The sequence below is a fragment of the Vulpes lagopus genome, chromosome 17 (assembly GCF_018345385.1).
Source record: "Vulpes lagopus strain Blue_001 chromosome 17, ASM1834538v1, whole genome shotgun sequence".
NCBI classification, from domain to species: Eukaryota; Metazoa; Chordata; class Mammalia; order Carnivora; family Canidae; genus Vulpes; species Vulpes lagopus.
This window is the reverse complement of record NC_054840.1, coordinates 42,332,593-42,356,760: the sequence shown is the minus strand read 5'-3', so window position 1 is coordinate 42,356,760 and position 24,168 is coordinate 42,332,593. Positions and strand designations below refer to the sequence as shown.

The 24,168-nt window shown below is 39.2% G+C and overlaps 1 protein-coding gene across 1 annotated transcript in view; it reads left to right on the top strand.

Moving 5' to 3' along the window:
- The window catches only part of DNAH5 (dynein axonemal heavy chain 5), a 213,886-nt gene that overhangs the window by 55,733 nt on the left and 133,985 nt on the right, over positions 1-24,168 (top strand). Inside the window, exons 25-35 of the mRNA XM_041731659.1 lie at positions 1,943-2,161; positions 3,199-3,261; positions 3,549-3,787; positions 4,937-5,177; positions 7,590-7,789; positions 10,463-10,616; positions 12,696-12,859; positions 15,909-16,065; positions 19,313-19,525; positions 20,317-20,541; positions 21,918-22,090. Coding sequence (XP_041587593.1) covers positions 1,943-2,161; positions 3,199-3,261; positions 3,549-3,787; positions 4,937-5,177; positions 7,590-7,789; positions 10,463-10,616; positions 12,696-12,859; positions 15,909-16,065; positions 19,313-19,525; positions 20,317-20,541; positions 21,918-22,090 — 2,048 coding nt within the window. The remainder of the gene's footprint in view (positions 1-1,942; positions 2,162-3,198; positions 3,262-3,548; positions 3,788-4,936; positions 5,178-7,589; positions 7,790-10,462; positions 10,617-12,695; positions 12,860-15,908; positions 16,066-19,312; positions 19,526-20,316; positions 20,542-21,917; positions 22,091-24,168) is intronic.

Here is a 24,168-nt window from a genome sequence, read left to right as displayed (position 1 = left end):
TATTGACTCATTTAATCTTTATCAGACACCTACTTTATTTATTTTTTTAAAAGATTTTATTTATTCATGAGAGACACAGAGAGAGAGGCAGAGACACAGGCGGGGAGAGAAGCAAGCTCCATGCAGGGATCCCGGGACTCCAGGATCATGCCCTGAGCCAAAGGCAGACACCCAACCACTGAGCAACCCAGGCATCCCCAAACACCTACTTTAACATAGGAAACTGAGGGGCAAGGAAGTGATGCAGTTTGATTAGCATTACACATTACTTTTTTTTAAAGATTTTATTTATTCATGAGACACACACACACACACACACACACACACACACACACAAAGGCAGAGACCCAGGCAGAGGGAGAAGCAGGCTCCATGCAGGGAGCCCGACACGGGACTCGATACCGGATGCCCAGGATCACACTCTAGCCTGAGTGCGGAGCTAAACTGCTGAGCCACCTGGGCTGCCCCACATTACTTTTTTAATTGTACTGTTTCATATTTTCTCTTCTATATGAATATGTTTACTCAGGAATGGTTTACTGTGCTATTCTTTTAAATGAGATCAGTATAATTGTAGCATTAAAATAATTCCAGAAGAAATATCTTTTTATTACACTGTAACTTAAATGTATGGACTTAAATTTCTGATGGTGAGGATTGTACACTAATCTCACATTTTCTGCATCCCTCTTTGAATTTTAGAAAATTTTAAATTACCATGATAATGAGGCAGATGACCATGTGTTTGCACTGTTGCTATATTGAATCAAGAAAATCATATGGTACTCTGTGCCCTTCTTGGGAATTGAAACATAAGGTGAAGAGTCCCTGCTTTATGTAGAACCAGGAGCATTGCTGGGAGTTTGAAGAGGAGGCCCAGTAACTGACACCCCTGTTTGCCCCTGTCTGTGAATTCAGACCAAACTATAGTCTGGTAGTCAAGATCAAACAAACACCCAACTGTCGTCAACATCAAAATACAACTTCATTCCTGGTAGAACTTACTTGGAAGACATGGCTTGGTATATATACAACTCCCGTATTCCCATTATCACCCAAATTTGTACAGACACACCATGAGCTTGTGAATACTATATCCCAGAATTCTTGAACCTACTCACAAATCAGAGGCAGCATTGGAAAGCTGCAGGACCCTCTGTTTCCCCACTTTGCTTGATTGGTACTGGGATGCAGACCAGAGGAATGCATTCAAGGAGAAAGAAGAAAGATGGAGAAAGGCACTGGGTTAGGTGTACCCAAATCAATAGCCTCTTCCCCGAATTAATGATTAGGTATTCAACTACCTGTATAGGGAGAACTAATGGTGGGAGATCAGGGTAGGGATATTTAGGGAAAATCCTTTTTCATGAAAGCCAATTTTAATCTATTAGCCAAGAGAGTCATCTAGGATTTTTCATCTTGAAGGTAGTGACTTGGCTCAGGCTTCAATGCATGAGTTCCCTCATGTGTCTTAGTATTGGAACCTCTTACCAACAAAATGAGATGGAATAGAGTTAAAACCCTGATTTATTTTGTTATCCTAATATTAGCAGTTAGACTACTTTATTTTCATTTACTTGATATAATTTCAGTCTTAAAATACAATTAAGGAGCCTAAGTAAAAATACCTTTTATTTGTATAATGATTTATAATTTTTATAGTTTTTGAAATTCACTTAAAATGCTATTTTTTGATATTCGCAAAAATCATGTGAAGCAGTCAGGGAATTCTCCCATTTTACAGATGAGGAAACCAAAGCTTAGGGGCTTAGTTGGTCATTTAAGTTTTCAGAGTTTGCAAGAAGAATAGTAGAACTCTCCGGGCCGTTTCCCTAACATGTGGATATTTTCCATTCCAACACTTCAATAAATGCTTTAATAAATAAATGTATAGATTTATGCATTTGACTGCCAGAAATTAAATTTTCCTTCTTTTGTGTAGGAATCCTATGCCCTGCTTAACAAATATGGGCTTCTGATAGCGAAGGAAGAGATGGACAAAGTTGATACTCTGCGTTATTCTTGGGAGAAGCTTCTGGCACGTGCCAGTGAAGTTCAGAATGAATTAGTCTCCCTGCAGCCCAGTTTCAGGAAGGAACTTATTAGCACCATGGAGATCTTCCTCCAGGACTGTTACCAGTTCTACTTGGACTATGATTTGGTACAACTCTAGCTTTTTTTGTTTGTATTTTTTGGGAAGTCTGGGAATGGAACATGCAAAGTGTTTAAAGATTGTACATCAAGTTTAATGAAATTCTCTAGGAATGGGCATTTTATTTTTATGAGGGCAGTCTAAGAAATGAGGAATTTAAAAGCACTGTCCATATTATATGACTGTTCTGTTCCTGAAGTTGTTTGATAGCTTTCTAAATTTGTGCAGACAAATACTATTCGCATATGATTAGTATAGCCCTCCCTCGACAGCTCTCCTTAGTTCCACAAACACCACAGGGTACCTGGCGTGAGCCAGGCGCTGCCCTTGGTGCTGAAGGCACAAAGGTGGATGAGACAGATGGAGTTCATGTTTTTGTCACTCATTTACGAGTTTTAGTGCCAACTCTTCTACTGGGAATGTTGTATAATAAGACCCATTTCTAGCCAATTATAATATACTACAGAGTGGAAATATGTAGAATAAAGGGTATGGTTTGTACCTATTGTGTAGGAAAAACACACCAAACCACAAAGTTAATAAACTTATGAGATTGGATTCCTGCACTAACTTCATGGAAGAAAAAGCACAGAAATCCACTTATTGAAGGTGTTCTAATGTAGGAAAACCTGTTGGGAATGTCAAGATTATAGGTCACTTCACAAGTTGATATGAGAATGGTAAAATCTGAGTTTCATGGCATTAGTGTTGAATTCAAAGCCAGATGTTATATGTGCTTCATATAGAGTGCTTAGTGACTTTTCTTTGCCTGTGTCACCTAAGAGATGAATAGTACTTATTTTTAATTTTAAAAATTTCTTGAAATTGAGAGGTTGTGGTATTATTTAGAAGTTGTGGTATTTTTTAGACTTGAAAAATATTTCCAAACGAGTCACTTTCCTGAGTCCTTTTCTACAGTTAAAAAATGAAGTTTTCTATCATTTATGTGACATGCCTGAGAGCTAACTTTGACATGCAAATACTTTGAGCTCATAAAATCCATAAGCAACATTTCATTCTATTGTATATTTAACTTTTTGTTTCAGAATGGTCCAATGGCTAGTGGCTTGAAACCCCAGGAAGCCAGTGATAGGCTTATCATGTTTCAGGTAATCTTTTTAATTTCTATGACCTTCTAAATGACCAAAATGTATTTTAGGCCCATACATTTATTTCCTTAATATGGAAAGGCCTATTGTGGAATGTTTAAAAAAAATGTGAGTTGGGATGATTATAATTAGAGTTAGTTTCTATGTAACTAGCTATAGTTATTTACTATTCTTACTTGCATGTGCTCAGAGATCATACATGCTTGCTTATTTGCCAGTTTTTAAAAATTTACATGTTTATTCATGTGTAAATCATCTTGATGAGTTTTCACTTATGTTTTCTTTAGAATCAGTTTGATAATATCTATCGGAAATACATCACCTATACTGGAGGAGAGGAGCTTTTTGGTCTGCCAGTTACTCAGTATCCTCAGCTTCTTGAAATAAAGAAGCAATTAAATCTTTTGCAGAAAATATACACTCTGTACAACAGCGTCATAGAAACTGTAAATAGCTATCATGATATCCTTTGGTCCGAAGTGAATATTGAAAAAATCAACAATGAACTTTTAGAATTCCAGAACAGGTGAGAAATTAAATGTTTAGCATGCCCAGAGCTATTGAATCTCAAATGCTTTCTTTTTTTTGATAGGCTGTCAAATTCTCTTCTCACCCTTTGATGTTTTGAAAGCACATTGTGCTGCATTGCCATTGTCTATTGACATCACCCTTGTCAGACACTATTTATTAATTACCCCTGTGTGTGCGAGGTGAGACAAGCACATCCTTTAAACCTGGATGAATATGGTCAGGGGCTTTTCTGCATCTTGGAGGGAGCTGATCTGTATTTATATTACACTTACCAACATTTGAAGTTTATGTGAGATGACTTCCTGTAATAAAAACAAGAGTCCTCTGATTTTTCTATATCCTTTAAGTAGTGAACCCAAAGAAAATAGAGGGTCATTTGTTATTTTTTTTTTTGTTTGACAGCCTGGTATGCTCTGTTGTGCTTTGTACTTAGAAGCCTCTTAATACATGTTTGTAGACTTGAATTTAACTGGGAGGCACCTCTATCTTTTAAAATAATGCCGTTTTTTCTAGTTAATTTTTATGAGGTAATTGAAAAAAAATCTTTCCTGATTGAGAGGAGCAATTTTCTATAATGTAGAATAGTGTGTTATATTAACGTTATGTTAATAGTATGTTAAATTAATATAACATAACAGATATCCTGTGAGTCATGAAAATGTGGTAGGTATTTAAAATGACCATTTTTTTAAAATAATAAATTTATTTTTTATTGGTGTTCAATTTGCCAACATACAGAATAACACCCAGTGCTCATCCCGTCAAGTGCCCCCCTCAGTGCCCATCACCCATTCACCCCCACCCACCGCCCTCCTCCCCTTCCACCACCCCTAGTTCGTTTCCCAGAGTCAGGAGTCTTTATGTTCTGTCTCCCTTTCTGATATTTCCTACCCACTTCTCCCTTCCCTTCTATTCCCTTTCACTATTATTTATATTCCCCAAATGAATGAGAACATATAATGTTTGTCCTTCTCCGATTGACTTATTTCACTCAGCATAATACCCTCCAGTTCCATCCACGTTGAAGCAAATGGTGGGTATTTGCAAAATGACCATTTCTGATGGAAATGCTAGCAGACAGTCTTGGATGGGATACGTCCAGGCTCATCTTTGAATCACCACTCATGGTGGCTTTACTTTACAGGTGTCGGAAACTGCCCCGGGCCTTGAAAGACTGGCAGGCTTTCTTGGATCTGAAGAAGACCATTGATGATTTCAGTGAATGTTGTCCGCTCCTGGAGCACATGGCCAGTAAGGCCATGATGGAGAGGCACTGGAAAGCTATAGCTGCTCTCACTGGGCATACTATGGATGTGGGGAAAGAAACCTTTAAGTTAAGAAATATCATGGAGGCCCCTCTTCTAAAATACAAAGATGAAATAGAGGTACAGTTGATAGAAAGTATGATGTGGTGGCGCATTGGAAGATCTCATGGGATTTCTTTTGATAGTATTCCTACATTACGGATTATGGGATCAGTAAACCATTCTAAAGACATTAAAACTTTTCTAGGTATTCAGCTCTTCATTCCTTCATCAAATTTTTATATGACAGGTTTTGTGTTAAATGCTGGGGACATAAAGATGCATTTCTGCATTCATAGGTCATTACATAATTTGTGTAGTGAAATAATTATACGTATAAAGGTATAGTTATAAAATATGGTAAATACCATTGAAGCAAAAGTATCTGCTCTATGACGGCCTACAGTAATAGGCTTAACCTGTTTAGGGGTTGGGAGTTGATAAAGTCATGGGGGTACATGCTTATGACTGCCAGGGGTCATTCATGTGCTTGTGTGGTGAGGCAGGGAGGAGCTTGGAAAGTGCAAAGAAGATAGTATCAGGCAGGTGGAGCAGCAGGTGTGAAGGGTCTGAGGTGTGTTTGGGAAACCAGAGGAATGTCAGCATGGCAAGTGTGTGTTACCAGTTTTGGTCTTTGGACCAGTGGGGAGGTGTCTGAGAGATCTCTTTTGAGCAGAGATGACATGGTTGGATTTGAATTTTGTAAGGATCACTGTGGTAACTGTGTGGAGAAAGGATTAGGGGATGGGCCAATGAGAATGATGAGAAAGTCAAGGAGGGGGTTATAAGAATATCTCAGACAAAAATTAATTTATTAAAAAAAATAAATAAATAAAATCTTAAAAAAAAAAAAGCAGAATCAGACCTAAAAATACAGAAAACAAACTGGTGGTTTCCAGAGGGGTGGAGGTCCCAGGGTGGGCAAAATGGGTGAAGGGGAATGGGAGATACAGGCTTCCAGTTATGGAATGAAAAAGCCATAGGAATGGAAGGCCTACAGATATAAATAAATGGAATATAGTCAATAAAAAGATTATTAAATTCTAAAAAAAAAAAAGAATATCTCAGACAAGAGATAATGGTGTGTTGGATGAGGGGGCAGGTAGTGAAACTGAAGAGAGGGGGAAAGATTGAGGAGATTTTTAGAAGGCAAAGCTAGGTAGAATTTGGTGAGGGAGGGAACATAGTAGGAGAAAAAAAGGGCGGGGCTAAAGAGGAGCCCTAGATTTCCTGCTGAGAGATCTTGGTGAATGATGGTGCTTATCACTGAGATAGGAAATTATTGGAAGGGACTTAGATGAAAGACAAGATACAAAGAACTTGATTTGGGGCATGGGTCTGATATTTCACAGAATGTGTTTGGGATTCCCTGTAGATCCAAGCATAGAAGCCCAGTAGGCAAATGGATGTGGGTTTTACCTGGAGACACGAAAGGGTACAGACTTTGTGGGTGTAGATGAGCTTACCCAGAGAGCAGGCACACTATGAGATGGAAAGAGGGCAAGGACAGGGCTTGACTAATGGCCCAGGAATAAATGGCTGCAGAGGAGCCTGGGAAAATCAGGTGCAGAAATCATACTGCATTGATTTAGCTCTAGAATTAAATCAGAGACATATTAAATTTTGAGTCTTTGATTAGAGTTTCAAAATTTAAAAGGTTATTACATTACCTGTTTTTTATCCAAATGGAGATAAAAATTGACATATAGCATTGTGTAAGTTTAAGGTGTATATATTGTGTATATGTGTGTATATATGTGTGTATATTGTGTAAGTTTAAGGTGTATATATATTGACACGATACACTTATATCGCCACATGATTGTCATCGTGGTGTTAGCTAATACCTCTGTCGCGCCACATAATTATCATTTCTTCTAGTGGTGGTAACAGTTAAGTTCTAGTCTGTTAGAAAGTTTAATATATATAATATAGTTTTGTTGTGTATAGTCCATCTCCAGGATTTATTCATCTATTGGTTGCAAGTATGTACCGTTAAACGTCTGTCTCCGTCCCCCTCTGCCAGCCTCTGGTCACCACCATTCCACTCTTGTTTTCTGAGTTAGGTTTTTCAGATTCCACATATAAGGGATATCATAGAGTATTTGTTTCTGTCAGACTTATCTCACTTATCCTAATGCCCTAAAGGTCCATCCATGTTGTCGCTAATGCAGGATGTCCTTCTTTCTCATGGCTGAACAGCATTCCATTGTTGCATGTCTTTTCTGTCATCTTTCTTTCTCGAAGAGTGTGGTAGGAAATTTTACAAATTAAAGTTCTGTTGTTTAGTAATATCTCTATCTTCATCTCTTTCCCTAATTGTATATCTATATACACATATACCATTTATTATATTGCATTTACAGCTGGAAAAAAAGTGTTTATAGATACAGATGAAGCAAATAGTGAGGCTAGGACCTTTGCTGAATCTAGACTGTTCAAGAAGGATGTGTGACTTTCAAGTGATAAAACTAGAGCTTACAATTTTCATAGGACATCTGTATCAGTGCAATGAAAGAGAGGGACATTGAACAGAAGCTGAAGCAGGTGACCAATGAGTGGGACAGCAAAGCATTCACCTTTGGCAGCTTTAAGACCCGTGGAGAACTCCTCTTGCGGGGAGACAGCACTTCAGAAATCATTGCCAGCATGGAGGACAGCTTGATGTTGCTGGGTTCCCTTTTGAGCAACAGGTAGGAAGTCCATCTTTCCCCTGAGATTCGGGAACCCTTGTAACAAACATTTTAAGGGCAATTCATTTTTAAAATGCAGCAATAGCCCCCATATGATTTACTTAATGTTAAACATCCTTGTTTTAATTTTAGCCTTTGGCACGTCATGTATAATCCTGTTTTTATTTCATTATCCTCTATTTGTGGGATGTGTCTGAGACCATCAACTGGACAAAGTAATGTAACATGTAATTAGCCGCTTAGATCTTGCAGAACGTTTCAACTTCGCTGCTGACAAGCCTCACTGCACAGCTGACAGCTCGACAGGCTCTGGAGTCCAGGGCAAATTAGGCTGAGTTTCAGAATAATCGTTCTGTTTGGGAAATCGTTGTGCCAACATCTGTGGACTAGAAACTCTTAGTTGTGTACATACTTTAATGAGATGACAGATTAAGATGGAGAATGAACTTAATTCATAAAGAGAAGTAAAACAGCACATAATGGTTCTAGTCCCACATTTCTGTTTGACAGTTAACAGCAAAGCCATCACACTTTGGACACGTGAGTCTTAGACTCATGAACTTAACATTTCCTTGGTTCATTGCTTCCCTTTGCTCTTTCTGAAATAATTTTTTGTTTTCCAGCATCTTTTCAAATATATGGTAATAGGTAGCATGTGAGTATCGTTGAGATATGAGTTTATTGCATTCTTTCAAATGTCACTCCTTTTTTCGTGTATATGTGTATTGATAATTTTAATGAAAGGATTAATAACCCCTTAATACTATTTAGATAAAAATTTCTCCTCTTCACATTTACTTGGTTACTTGGTTTTATATGTAATATAAAATTAGATCTTAGATATTTAGACCATTGATAACCTTTACTCTGAGCTGCTTAGGATTTGACAGTTTTAATGAATTTGGTTGTGATTCATATCCAAGTAGAATGAAGGACAGATAGAAAATAAGAGAGGTAGAAAATGTACACATATAAATTAAGTAGAAGTGATCTATGTTAGCGATTGGTCAACTATCCTTACTAATGGCATTGAATCCACAGACAAGAATTGTGTGAGGAACACAATGTTCAATACAAATTTATTGAACACCTACTATGTGCCTTGTGCTCTTCTAGGTGTTATGGATAGAAGAGTGAATAAAACACAAACCTCCATTGCTGTGGAACTGCATCCTAGTGAAAAGCATAAATAAAAAAACACACCCAGAAATATGTGGAATATTAAAACAGTCTGTTTAACAATTAAGAGTATGGAAATGAAAATTTTATTCACTAATATGACTAATATTTGAGAAGATTTCAATTCCACAGTCTGTTGAAATGCATCAATAGGGAGAAGAAAAAGAGGGAGAACAATGATAAGTAGTGTAATCAGTTAGGATTTTGTCTGCAAATAACAGAAGCACCACATACAACATTGCTTGCATCAGACTGAAGTTTGTGTGGCTCTCACATAAAAGAAGCACCAGGTTGATGACAAGCTCCACCCATCATCTGGGACCCAAGCTTTGTCTGGCTCACTCTTCTGTCTTTCCCAGCTGTGGCTCTTCTCTTCCATACTCCCTCTTCCATCCAGTGTTGCCACTTACTTCTCATCCAGGAGAGTGGTTCTCAGACATGGCTAGATACCAGACACACCAAGGGACCTTACATCCCAGTGTCTGGACCACATCTCAGACTGGTTGAGTCAGAGTGTCTTGGAGGTGTGACCCAGGCAGGCCTGAGTTGTTTTTAATGCTTGCTGGATGATCCCAGAGTACAGCCAAGGTTGAGAACTACTGATGTGGAACTTAGTCCTGGGACAGCACACTGCTGCACAAAGGAGGCTGGGAAATTCAGTGTTGTAACTGGGCAGCCATGTGTCCAGGGAGAAACGAGGTTCTCATTCTAAAGAGAAGGAGAAAAGACATTGCAAGACCACTCTTGGTTTCTGTCTTAAGAAAAAGGGAAGATAGATTAACTATGGGAGAGACTGCAAAGTGGCTGTGAGAAATTTAGTATAAGCCCTAATGACACACACAAACATGAGTAGGTGGACATGAGTGAACGGGAAGTTGGAAAGAGACCCAGAAAAGGGGAGGCTGGAGAGATGGCAGGGATTGTCATATCTGAAGATGGAACTGGTTGTTTGGTCTCCACCAGGGTCTCTGTAATTGCCCATATTATATGAAAAACCAGAGAGAGTCCCTGGAGTAGGCACCGAAGATCAGCAGAAAGAATATTATTCTCTTGGCTGTAGCAACAATGACTGGAATTTTATTACTTTAGAAGTTGGGTGGAGTCAAATCTAATGCCTGTCTATTCCTCAGATGACATGTCTCCCACCTCTCTGTGCTCTGGATCAAAAAAGAAAAAGTTGAGCAGTGCCCAGTAAATAGCGATGGATTAGTCACTTGGTAGTAGCATTTTAAAAGCCAGCAACAGGATGCACCTGGCTGGCTCAATCAGAGAGCATGCAACGCTTGATCTCAGGGTTGTGAGTTCAAGCACCATGGTGGGTATAGAGATTACTTAAATAAATAAAACTTAAAAGAAACAAAGCCAACAACATAATCAGATTTGTAAAGAAATAGGTAAAAATTTAGATAAAAAAATCTTCTAGTTTGAAAACAACAACAATGAAAAGAAAACATCAAAGATCCCCCAAAATGCTGAACCTATTTTTCATTTTAGGTACAATGTGCCATTCAAAGCCCAAATTCAAAAGTGGGTACAGTGCCTATCCAACTCAACAGACATCATTGAGAACTGGATGATGGTGCAGAACTTGTGGATTTACCTAGAAGCTGTCTTTGTGGGAGGAGATATTGCCAAGCAGCTTCCCAAGGTTTGAGAATTTCCTTCTGGTATTATCAGGGTTTTAACTTATAGAATTATCTAATAACTAATAATTCCTTTAAAAATGTGATAATATCTCAACTTTTATTGAGCCACACCCTCCCCAAACTTTTTGTTGTTGCTGTTGAACTGTTTTTCAAGAGAGCAATTGAGGAGAAGAAGGGGTGTGAATGCTATAGAACTCTGAAGTTTTGTAGGAAACAGAGGGTTAAAAAAACAAAGAATGAATGCCTGCATAATTGATATACTTCTTCAGGTAATTTGAAGGTAGAGTTTGGAACAGCGTAGAATTATGGAGTTGTTATCTCGACAATGGTAGGATAATTTGTTCTTCTACTACCGACAGTTTAAAACAACCCACGCTGTACAGTAGACCAATTATATCTGTAATGGAAAACTGAGGGCTGGAAACAGGCAGGAAAAATCTCCAGAACAAAAAGGCCCTCTTCTTAAGATTGTGGAGTAAATTTCTCTCATCAAGTTTAATCATCTCATGGGAATATGGAGTGTCATATTTTGAAATTTTTGTAAAAGACCTTTTTTTTTACCAAATCTCAAGGATTCTTATTTAATTACCTTAAGTCATTTGCAAAATTATAATGTTTTAATGATATCCTTGAGTTTTAGAAGCACGACTATGTTGAGTGTTCTCTTTGCTTAGGTTTCCTACTTTTTGCCATGATGAGTTTTCAGTTTCATTATAGAGGACAGATCTGTTAGCCAATGTATGTTCCACCTACTGGTGAAATGTATCCACATACTGAAATTTTAAGTACTTATTTTTGCTTTTATATTTGGGCATGTGTTTCTTTTTTCTGGGTGGAAGAGAATCCCAAATTGGACTTAATAATGGAAAGTTTTCACATATGGTATTGAAGGAACTGGGTGGGGTGTCTTGCTCTCATATTCGAGAGTACATGCTTATTGGTAAACTATAGAAAATCTTAGGAAAGAAAACAAAAATTATTTCTACTCTCTCAAAGTAATCCATGCATTTTACACTTTTCTTTTCTGAAAAAAAAATCTATGTTTAAAAATTTCATTTGGGATGCCTGGGTGGCTCAGTGGTTGAGCATCTGCCTTTGGCTTAGGTCATGATCCCAGGGTCCTGGGATTGAGTCCCACATCAGGCTCCTCACAGGGAGCCTGCTTCTCCCTCTGCCTATGTCTCTGCCTCTCCCTCTGTGTCTCTCATGAATAAATAAATAAAATCTTTTTTTTTTTGAAAAGAATTTTAGACTTTTTTAAAAAAAGATTTACTTATTTATTTATTCATAATAGACAGAGAGAGAGAGAGAGAGAGGCAGAGACACAGGCAGAGGGAGAAGCAGGCTCCATGCAGGGAGCCCGACATGGGACTTGATCCCGGGTCAGGATCACGCCCTGGACCAAAGGCAGGTGCCAAACCGCTGAGCCACCTAGGGATCCCCAAATAAATAAAATCTTTAAAAATCACAATAATAGGGTTATATTGTAATTTTGTATTGTGTATTTATTTATTTGAGAGAGAGAGAGTGAGTGCAGGTGGGGAGGGGCAGAGGGAGAGGGAGTCTTAAGCAGACTATGCTGAATGCAGAGCCTAACATGGTTGTTCTGACAACCCTGAGATCCTGACCTGAGCCAGAACCAAGAAGCAGTTGCTTAACTGACTGCACTGCCCAGGTACCCCACATTTTGTATCTTATTTTTAATTGTTTATTTTGTTTTCTAGATATGCAAAGAGTTCAATGCTCAGAGTAGAAAACTTGAAAAAACATAAAATTCACTTTATTTAGCGATGACTGTCAAAAAAGCTTGGGAGTGCTCTTCTCTCTCAAGCTGTCTCATATTGTATTTCCATTTCTGTATCTGTCTCTTTTTAGTTAACAAAATGGGTATATCTCATTTAAGAAAGGAGGTGGGATGGTACAGAAGAGGAATTGAAAGAGAACATGTCTGACAATTCATGCATGTATAATTGGGGTATCCAGACTGGTCAGAAATCTGGCCTCAGTGGAAGGTATGTGAGATGCTCTGTCTTTGAGATCACAAATGCGTACAAGTGTGCTCTGTTATCTTGTTCTTATAGGAAGCCAAGCGCTTTTCCAATATCGATAAATCTTGGGTGAAGATTATGACCCGGGCTCATGAAATGCCAAATGTGGTTCAGTGTTGTGTTGGAGATGAGACCATGGGGCAGCTGTTACCACACTTGCTGGACCAGTTGGAAATGTGCCAGAAATCTCTCACTGGGTAAGTTAACTGGCCCTATGGAGGCTCTCTTAGCATCCTAGAGATGAAAGGACCAGAGGGACTAAATAGCATTAACCACATTGATTTTCTTTTGCTAAAACTTAGTTCATGTGTGATGTTGTTGTACAGATAAGACTGGTAGTTCGGCGACTCATAGACTCATATTTTCTGCAAGCCCTTGCTGGGTTTGTTATGATGTTGGAATAGGACTTAGAGCTTCTTCCATCACTGGGACCAGATCTTGCAAACATTCTCATACAACCCTTGCTTTTTTTTCTTTTAATTAAAAAAAAATTTTTTTATTTATGATAGTCACACACACACACACACACACACAGAGAGAGAGAGAGAGAGAGAGAGAGAGAGAGAGGCAGAGACATAGGCAGAGGGAGAAGCAGGCTCCATGCACCGGGAGCCCGACATGGGATTCGATCCTGGGTCTCCAGGATCGCGCCCTGGGCCAAAGGCAGGCGCTAAACTCCTGCGCCACCCAGGGATCCCCAGCCCTTGCTTTTTGAAATTAGTACACATACTTTTCTGATTTCCTTCTTGGACAAACATCTGAAGAGGCAAAATATTTCATCATATGAGTCAGAATGATATGAACAATGTAATAATGTACACATGTAGTCAAGATTATACAGAAATGGGAGCTTCATATATCTCTCAGTGTATACACACACACACACACGTATGTGGAGGCTGGGTGAATTCCAAGAGTAAGAGATATTTTTCTTTTCTTTTGGCTAGTCAGGATTAAATCATGTGAGCAGAAATATGTTAAATAGTAATATTGTAAAAACAGTTAACTACACATGCTTCCATTTATAATTTATTTTTATTGAAGTATAATTGACATACAACATTATATTAGTTTCCAGTGTACAACAAAACCACTAGCAAGCAAATCCTCCAAAATAATTTTTAGAAAAAAACTATGAATGATTTAATATGCTTTATAAAATTGTTGAATGAAGTCAAGTGACTATTGAAGGACATTTGACAAAAGGATTTTTGTTCTCGAATGGTTGATGAGGTGTCATCCTTTTTAACTTTAATGATTATTTAGCACAACCAGTTGTGTTGCAGCACTTCTAAAGTTCTTGAATGGAGACCTGACTTGATGGCCATCCAGTCTCCCACCAGCCTCAGGCCAGAGGGAAAGAGGAAAAGGATAGAAATATTCCATGCTCTCAGGGCTCTTCACATTGAAAAGGCTGAGGGGCACGAATCACGGGGACATCACACAGGACTCAGTTGCCCCTGAGAAACTTGCTAAAGAGTCATATTGGTGGTCTACCTGCAGCTGGATTTGTTATGTTTCTTCACTTCCTCCTCTCCCACCTGTCACTATAGATCTTGCTCATGCACACAAACATGCTCCTTCCTCTCTTCTTTTTCATTTTTTCCCATGCTTTATCACTTGGCATTTCAACATTATTTTATAACTCCTTGGAGGAAAAAGTTGCTCTGAAATTATCCACAGTTTTTACTGAGCTTTTCTTGGCTTCTGATTCTGCTTCTGAGAGGTTATGGGACCAACTGTGTAGTCCTGATATCAACACTTGAGTATTAATGTTTATGGAAGATAACTCTCTTCCCAGCTGATGAGGATCTGCATCAATAGGAAGGGACTTGAGAAGAAAAAAAAGGAAGGGACTTCAGACAGGTCAGAAATAAACTTTTGTCTACTCTATCACAGAGGTTTGGTTGTCACATTCCACACGCCTCCTTTCATCTTTGTCTAACCGGGTGGACAACCTTACCTGGTTCCTCATAAGAATCAGACTGTGACAGGGCAACAGGTAAGGGGGGGGGCTGGTGAGAATTTTTATTCTTAATAAGAATAAGGAATAAGAAATTCTCTATTTTCAATAAAGAGTAAAGATCAAGCTTCTATGAATAAGATGGATTGGGATATTTAAAATGAAATTGGCCTGTGTAGAATAAGGAAAGTAGAAAGCTAAAACAAACAACATAAAACACTGTGAGCATAAAAGTAAGACTGTAGAAACTCTACCTTCCTATGAAGAGAATCTGCCTCTATGCAGTGAGACTATTTCCGCCATAATTTTACATAGGAAACAAACAGTAATATACATGACAAGGAAGGAATAGAAATTTAAAAAGAAGAGAAAGTTTTAAAAGGATTTCTGATATGATTTAAAAAAGAAAATGCAATGAAAACTGCAATATTTGTATTGAAGTATGCAAGAAAATGAAGTTACAGAGGAATTGATCTGAAAATAACAGAAAAAATATATCCATAACATAAGGAATCACAAAATAAACAAATTTAGATGCAAAAGCACAGTTGAAAGCAGGGCAGTGATGGGAACATTGCTGGGTTTCAGTAATTCTTGGAGCAGAGAGCAGTACGAGAGCCCTTCCACACAGGTTATTCAGAGCTGGATTTTGCTTCGGCTTCAATGATGGATTCGCTGCATTCTTCAGGATACAATTCCAAGAATGATATGTAGCCTTTCGCTGTCACGGTGCCAAGCTTGCAAGCAAAACCAGAACACCCAAAACTCCCTGTGTGTAATTGTTTCTGTCCTTCACAAAGAAAGTACCAGATTTTGCAGATGAAGTCAGATGTATACATTACACTAATGAAAAATGAAGAAATTCTCCTACCAATCCTGGGAAAAAATTTTGGTTTTCATCAGAATATGGAATGCTCCTTGGCAAGATCAGTAAGAAAACAAAACAAAAGCACAACAGTATGTGGGGAAATTAGGTTGTTTCAAGATCTTTTCCCCCTTTCCCCATCCAGATAAATTTATTTATAGAAAGGCCTGCTTTGTGTGTTTGTAAAGTTTGTCTTTTTTTTTTTTTTTTTAAGATTTTATTTATTCATTCATTCATGAGACACACAGAGGGAGAGGCAGAGACACAGGCAGAGGGAGAAACAGGTTCCCTGCGGGGAGCCCGATGTGGGACTCGATCCCAGGACCCCCTGCCCGGGAGCAGACGCTGAAAGCAGACGCTCAACCGCTGAACCACCCAGGTGCCCCAGTAAAGGTTGTCTTTTCTTCTCCCCACTTAGATACTTGGAGAAAAAACGACTTTGCTTTCCCCGGTTTTTCTTTGTGTCAGACCCGGCACTCCTGGAGATTCTGGGGCAGGCATCAGACACACACACGATACAAGCCCATCTGGTGAATGTGTTTGACAACATCAAAACTGTCAAGTTCCACGAAAAGGTTTGCCTGATTCTAACTGCTGGCCAGCAGTTGCCATCTCTTAATCCTGCATTGTCTTTATGAAGTAGTTCTCAGGTGTTTACAAAGGGTTACTTTCCCTGTCTGTTCACTGGCAGCCAGTGATTAAAAAAATGCTTCTGAGCCCATTTTGCCTTCAGGATTGTGTGATTTCTTAATATCCAAAGTGTAAACTTGAATAACAAATAGTTTAAAGATGATTAGAAATGCATCGTCAGTGGCATTCATGGCTTTGCGTGCCAAGTTAGCTGTTTAGAAATTTGACAAACCAAAGAAACCAGTTGTTCAGGAAAGAGTGCCTTCACTCATCAGAATTGCCTCTATGACTTGATTGTTGGAGTCAAGTGTCAGAAGTTTCTGGCATGATCGTCTTCCCTGTTTCTCATCATGCTTGATCAAAACCTTTCTTTTAAAATGCCTCCAACAAGTTTCTAGACTTGTGGACTTGTGGGGGACCCAAGAGAAGCCCATTCTATGCGGGGATGGCTCCATTTGCACAGCTGCCAGGAGCTGCTGCCCAATTCAACCCTTGAGCCAGTTCCCTGAGAGTGACCCTTCTATTTGAATGTGTTCAGTCGTCCCCCAGGGCTTCCTGTAGACCCTGAGTGCTGTTCATGTATTCATCCGAGCATGCGGTCTGCACTTGTTGAGCAACTGCCATGTGCCCCATGGCGTGCGTGACACAAGAACACCACCCCTCAGGGGACCATGCTCTGGTGGGGTCTGTCTAGAGTGCAGTTGGTGCAGTAGTGGGCCTCTGCATCACAAGCAGTCAAAAGCCAGGGATTTATAAGTTCCCGCCCCTGGGTATGTGCCAGGTGTGGTGCTAGTCCTGGTTCCAAGGAAGACTTTATCATGATCCATACTGAAGTCATTTTTTAATGCAGCACAGCACTCATCTGAAATTTGACAATTAAAGTTAATAATTACTGATTTGCTGTGCTTGTATTATGCATGAAGTGCATGGAGATGCTATCAGGGAAGGCTTCAGGCACAGAACATGGTCCTTGAACTGATGTTTTGAAGCTAGGTGGAACACAGCCAGGCAGGTGGAGAAGTGGGGCACGCTCAGAAGGAAGAGAGGCACCAGGGTCTCAAGATGTGGGCAGCCAGTTGTCAGAAGTGTGGGTGGGGGATATTGATTTGCTAGGGTTGCTCTGGATTGACAGCAGAAATTCATTCTCTCACAGTTCTGGAGGCTGGAAGTCTGAACTAAGATGTTGGCAAGGTTGGGTCCTACTGAAGGAGAATTTATTTCATACTTCTCTCTGAGGTTCTGGGGCAGTTGGCAACTGGGGATATTGCTTGGCTTATACACGTGTGACTTTGATATCTGCTTTTGTCTTCATATGTTCTTCCTGTGTGTCTAAATTGCCTTCTTATAAAAACACCAGTTTCTGGATTAGGGTCCAGCTTCATCTTAATGACATCTACAAAGACCCTGTTTCCAAGTAAGGTCCCATTCACAGGTCCTGGGGCTTAAGACTGCAAAATGTATTTTGGGGCTATGCATTTAATAGGCAGTGGTGAGCATAGGGAAAAGGGGGAGAAGGAGACATGTGCCAAAAGGCCAAGTACATCACGCTACAGAATTCTACTTGTGACAGAAGGTATGGGAGGTTTTTACACAGGGAAGTGACCTGATTTGTGTCTCAGAAAGATTCTCTGGCTCAGTATTGGAGGAAGACTAGAAGGAGGGGGCATGGAAACCAGTGTCAGAAGTGATTGCACAGTCAGGATGGAAAAGGCTGAGCTGCTACAACAAAGCTCTGACAAAGGAGGGCAGATAGAAGTGAAGGGAGGACAGTACAGACTTAGTGGTTTAAAATCACCGTTTCTTTTCTTTTTTTTCTTTTTTTTAAAGATTTTACTTATTCATGAGAGAGACACAGAGGCAGAGACACAGGCAGAGGGAGAAACAGGCTCATTTTGGGGAGCTTAATGTGGGACTTGATACCTGGACCCCAGGAACATGACCTGAGTCAAAGACTCAATCACTGAGCCACCCAGGCATCCCTAAAATCATTGTTTCTTGTAGATACCCTGGATGTGTGCATTATAAGAGTGACTGAATTACAGGAATTTCTCACTGATGTTTTTGCTCAAATCCTTCTGCACTAGGACTTCATGTTCTAGAGTGAAGCATCTCACTGTCTCATTGTGCAGTAAGGATAAATTAAACCTCATTTTTAGCCACTGTTCATAGCAATTACTTAAAATAAATAGCATTGCTTTTTTGGCCATTTGTTTTTACCATAATGTTTCTGCAACCAGGGGCAGGTCCTGTTTTTGTGGGTCCTAACTCTTGTAAAATTGTAAATATAAATTTATATTCAGGACTTGGAAAGGGACCATGTAAGTGACAGGCTGTGGAACTTCAGTCTTAGCAGAAGATAGACCGTGTCTATCTATAACTAAGGGGGGTTCATTAATACAGTCCTACATTGGAGCCCAAGGGACCAATATTCCACTTACAAAAGAACAATAGTGGCAACAAGCATTTGTATTTAGTCGATAGTTTGCTTTATTTTATTTACTTGTCATGAACAGCCTGTGAAGTGGGTAGGGAAGCAGGACAGGCATGGTGTTTAATTGATTAGTTAGAAGCAGGAAATTTAGTCTCAGATGTGTCCTCCACCATTGTGTGGTTAATGAATGGCAAAGCACCATTTGAACCTGTATTTAGTAGGTAGTGTGCTATTCTCATGAGGCCATGCTGCATGGAAACTGAGGTGAGAGGACCAGATGAGGAGCTGGGCTTGAGTTAGAAAATGTTATGTGCCACCAGGAGCTCCTGTAAGGAGCACAGCATTTACTACAGAATTGGACTTGCCTGGTAAGGTGTTTGCATTGATCATAGTGACCTGGTCATTACTCGTGTCATCTTGGTAAGCTTGTGATGTGGATGACAGGCTCTTATAGTATTTCATTTGGGGAAACAAGACTTTTTCTTGATCATCACCTTTGTATTGAGTACTTGTCTTAGAAAACAAGCTTTCCCCCCTCAAGATAGACTATTTGGAATTGATTTAGTATTTTAGTATTCCCTTTTAGATTTCATGGGCAACTTCTTTATGTCAGTTTGAAATTGATTTTATATCATATTTTGCTTTTTATTTTATAATCTATAGCTCAACTTCCTTTGGGATGGATAACATTGACAAGAGGGCAGTGGAGGAATTCATTCTTTATGTGAATATGCCTGTTTTTTTTTTGGCTTCTGCCATAGATCTATGATCGCATTCTGTCAATCTCCTCTCGAGAGGGTGAGACTATTGAATTGGATAAACCTGTGATGGCAGAGGGTAATGTGGAAATTTGGCTTAATTCTCTCTTGGAGGAGTCTCAGTCCTCATTACATCTTGTGATTCGCCAGGCAGCTGCAAATATTCAAGAAACAGGTTTCCAGCTGATTGAATTTCTTTCTTCCTTCCCTGCTCAGGTCAGTGTATTGAAACTGGAAAGTATTTTCTACAAAATAGTCATTTTAGATCTCATACATTGTCTGTTGTAAGCTACACAACTAGCTATAATTTAAGTCTGGACCAGAATTAAGATTTTCATAAGGATTTACTATAGACACGCTTAAAGGTTTCAGCTACAGATAATTTGATTATATACATATACATATATACATATATATGTAACCAAATAGTGTGTGTGTGTGTGTGTGTGTGTGTATATATATGTGTGTGTGTGTGTGTGTTTTATATATAAATATATATGTTTTCTTTATATTTTCTTTAACTTAAAAGGTTCTTTTCCTGCTGAATCCCTTTACTAAATAAATCATAAAGAAGTACTGAGTGTATGCTTTGCCAGAGGATGAGAAATATATTTTAGCATTAGGATACAGAAAGTGATGTTTTCTTAGCCATTATGATCAATAAAAGATTTTGTGAGTATCTACCAGGTGTAAATCTTGTGTTTGTTTGAGGAAAACAGGTTGAAGACATATTCTTTCCCTTCCAGTAACTTAAAGTCTATCTAACACAGAAACATGTCTTTAAGAGTAAATGATTTAATATTACAAGGGAAAAATTGTGGACACATGTTGTATGTAGGTACAGTATGAGTAGAATTTCTATAGGTTTCCAAATAATGAACCAAGTTGATGTAATCAAGGATGGCCTTAAATTTGCATAATAATCACAATTATTTACTGTATTGTAATTTCTATTTAAATAAATTAATATGCCATACACATTATAAAGCCTTTTTTGTTTCCATAAGGTTGGATTATTGGGAATTCAAATGATATGGACACGGGATTCAGAAGAAGCCCTCAGAAATGCCAAATATGATAAAAAAATCATGCAGAAAACCAATCAGTCTTTTCTGGAGCTATTGAACACATTGATAGGCATCACAACAAAAGATCTGAGTTCCATGGAACGGGTCAAATATGAGACTTTGATTACTATTCATGTGCACCAAAGGGATATCTTCGATAACCTGGTAAATGCTTTATAAATGCTATGGCATATATAGAAGAGCAGATACTAGGTACTATCTGTGTTTACCCACTGGAATTGGTTTGAGTGAATTCAAAGAAAAGATTAGATTGAGGCAGAATCATCTTCATGATGAGACATTGTCAGATTTTCTTTTTCAGTTTTTAACTGAGATTTCAGTCACTTTTTGATGATTTCTGCTAAGATGTTATTGAGCAATTAGACCTTATCTTTAAAATTCTTTATGTGACCATTTTTAACACCAAGCTGCCATGTAGTATCTTGAAAAAGCTTTCATTTGTCCTGTGCACCTGTTAGTTAGTAGTTAAGGATTACCAGTTTCTTGTTAGAGAAAAATAAATAACACTGCTAGTGGAGTGGCTTTGTGCTTTTCCAAAGGCTTTTGATAAATCCTATCTTTAACTTGTTTTGCTAGATTTTATATCATTGATTGCAAATGGCCTTTCCTAATGTGGGTTGGTGACATTCAGGTGTCATGCAGATTTTTGCCTGTAAAGAGGGAACAGAGTTTAGAGGCTATAGAAAACAGAAAGTATGAAAAGAAATGAAATTTGTCCTCTACTCTAAAATAGAACATTAGATAAGAGGCAAGAAGCTCTTATTTTCATAATAATTTGCTGGATCGTGTCTTACCCCATTACGTAAAAAAGATCATAAAAGATTGGTTCTGATGTGCTGAGAAGAAGAGCAGCTCTTTCAGGCTGCTGAGGTCTAATCTCCTCTCTTAACAGGTAAGCACACTGTTTGCCTCTCTAAGAAATAAAGGGCTCCAGATAATTTTAGATTTATTATTTGTCAAAGAAAAATGATGAAAAGAGCTTAAAATTTTGGTTAAAAATTTCAGGCAAAAAGCATTGCTGGGCAATAACCTGCCATTTAGAAGTTAGACATTTTGGCCTGCTGCAAATCTTAAGGAAAAATAATGAATGGATTAAAAAAACCCCAAAGTGTATTTTGTCATAATCATAAGAGATGCCTTTTTCCTAATGAGAGTGTTTCATCTGTCTTTGTATGCCAAAATATGTTTTTCGTAGATTGTACTTTTTATGATTAGGGCTGGGGCATTTAAGGGTGCAACTTGAGAAGTGAATTATCTTACTATTAAAATATGTGCTGCTCTTTAAATTGGTGGGCTCAATTAGGAATTTCTCTTGAATTTTTCTATTCCTGTATCTTCTAAAGTGTCCCTTCTGTGATCAGTAGATGAATGGATCGGATGGTGATGTAGTTGGCATCACCAAACCAGTTGGGTAGTCTCTGAGTTCCATTTGCATCCCATTATAATCTACATAAATGCTAATGTGCATATTTAATGAGTGGTTCTCATCTCAGCTTTAACATATATCTTTTGCATTTCAGTGTCACATGCATATCAAGAGCCCTACAGACTTTGAGTGGCTGAAACAGTGCAGATTTTATTTTAACGAAGATTCTGACAAGATGATGATCCACATCACAGATGTAGCTTTCATATACCAGAATGAATTTCTAGGCTGCACTGACAGGCTTGTCATAACTCCACTTACAGACAGGTGATGGAGGGGTTCTGTGATTCCACAACCTCTCTCCCTCTGGCCCCTCCCCAACATTTTTATTCTCTTGAGTTACTCAGGGGATTTCTGCATAATGTCTCTTTAGGGTTTAGAGGCTCTTTTATGCCAAAGTCTTTGAAATTCAGTATTTTTAGCTTTACACATGGGTCTCTGCTTGGAATTTGGGATTGTGACTACAATGCTTTGCTTCCTCTGTTTTCAGTCATAGAGAGGTGAAGTTTCAGTGACCTCAATGGACATCAAATGGGCAAGAAAAGGAATTGATTGCCACGTGTCAATAGGTGCAAATCACCATTGGCCTTTGAGGGCTGCTTTGGGGACCATGGCACCTGCTTTTATTAGAGACACTTAAGATGATTTTTTAGCAGGAAAGAAATTGAATATCAATACAGGTGAAAAGTGATGGGGAGCACATTGGCCTGGACATCTGGTGCTCTTAATTTTCCTGTCTGTTATACAGTAACTGTGCTAGCCAGAAGCGCCTTGCACCTTCCCAAGACTCAGTTTCCTCATCTGTAAGATGAACGAGGCTGTCTCCAATAGCCCTCCCACGGCTCATAGTCTGTAATTCTCTTAGTCCCTTGTGAACTTTTTGGCATCAGCTAATTGTGTATATGCTCTGTTCAGGGAGGCACTGAATACTTATTTTGACAAAATGGCTGAGTGTAAAAATCAGTATTTGGCTTAAGTAGAAGCTGAAGCTGAATATCATCCATTTTCTTGAAATGAAACTCTGGGCTATTGGATTAAAAGTGTTATCAGACAAAACATAAAAATTTGACACAATAACCCCATTAATCCTGTGCTGCTTGATTGCTCCTTCTACTCACTCATGATGCTAAATGAAATGCTTTCACTGGAGAGACTTTATTGTCACTTTCCTCTTCTTCATCGTCTTTCTAGTCCTTATGCCTGGATTGAAGATGATTTATGTTGGGTGCCTTGGACCTCCTTTTGAAAGTGTTTCTCTTTGTTTTGACATGGAGAGGTGGATAATCATAAAATGTGACAAATTCCTTGAAATACTTGTGGCTCAGGCAGTCTATTTACACCTTCTGTCCTCTCAGACCCCCAGCACTCCCCTCCCTCCTTTGCTAGTGAAGACCACATTTCCTGTTTGGTGGGGAAGGTGTGCTCTCAGTCTCCACTCATGGGTCTGCTAAAGTGCCTGCCCTGGTTTAGTCGGCTCTCCGAATGGATGGTCTGTGCTGCCCTCCTCCAAAGCCACATCTCCACCCACAGTGGTTTCCTCTCTGGGAACATCATCAGTTTCTACTTCTGGCTGGATCATTCTCATCAACTTACAAAGCTACTGTAATTGCTACCAGAAAGAAAAATCCTATGGCGAACCCTCCGTTTTTTTTTTTTTTTTTTCCATTTCTGCAATCCCATTAGAACTCCTCAAAAGCACCTATTCTTCTTCACCCATTTTATTTTTAATTCACTCTAGTTAGGCTCTGTATTAGTTTTCTATTGACCCCATAACAGATCACCACAAGTTTGGAAGGTCAAAGAACACGATTGGTTTTACAGTCTGTGTGTTAGAAGTCTGACACCCGTCTTCTTGGGCCAACATCAGGTGTCAACAGGGTTCTCCTGGAGTCCCTGAGGCAGAAACCCCTCCTGTTGTTGGCAGAATTGCTTTCTTGGCAGTGCAGGGCCTGCAGCTAGTTTTCTTGCTGACTGTCAGCCCAGGGCTGTTCCCTGTCCTCCATCTTCACAGCAGCAGCAGTGGGTTGCAACACCCCCCTCTGTCTTAGGTCCTGTGTCTGACCAAGTTTTCTGCCTCCCTCTTCCCCTCTGAAGAACTTGTGAGATTACATTGGGCTCAACAGGTAATCCAAGACATTTGACATTATAGCTGCAAAGTCCCATTAGTCATTTGAGGAAACCTATTTGGAGGTTTCCGGGATGAGAACGTGGATCTCTCGGGGGGCTGTTATGCTGCCTCTCACACTGTCTCCCCTCTCTGGGACAGTGCCACGCAGGTTTTCATGCTGCTTGGTGCACTAGTCATTTCTCATTCTCATCTCTCCTGGCCCACCAGAGAGCCCAGG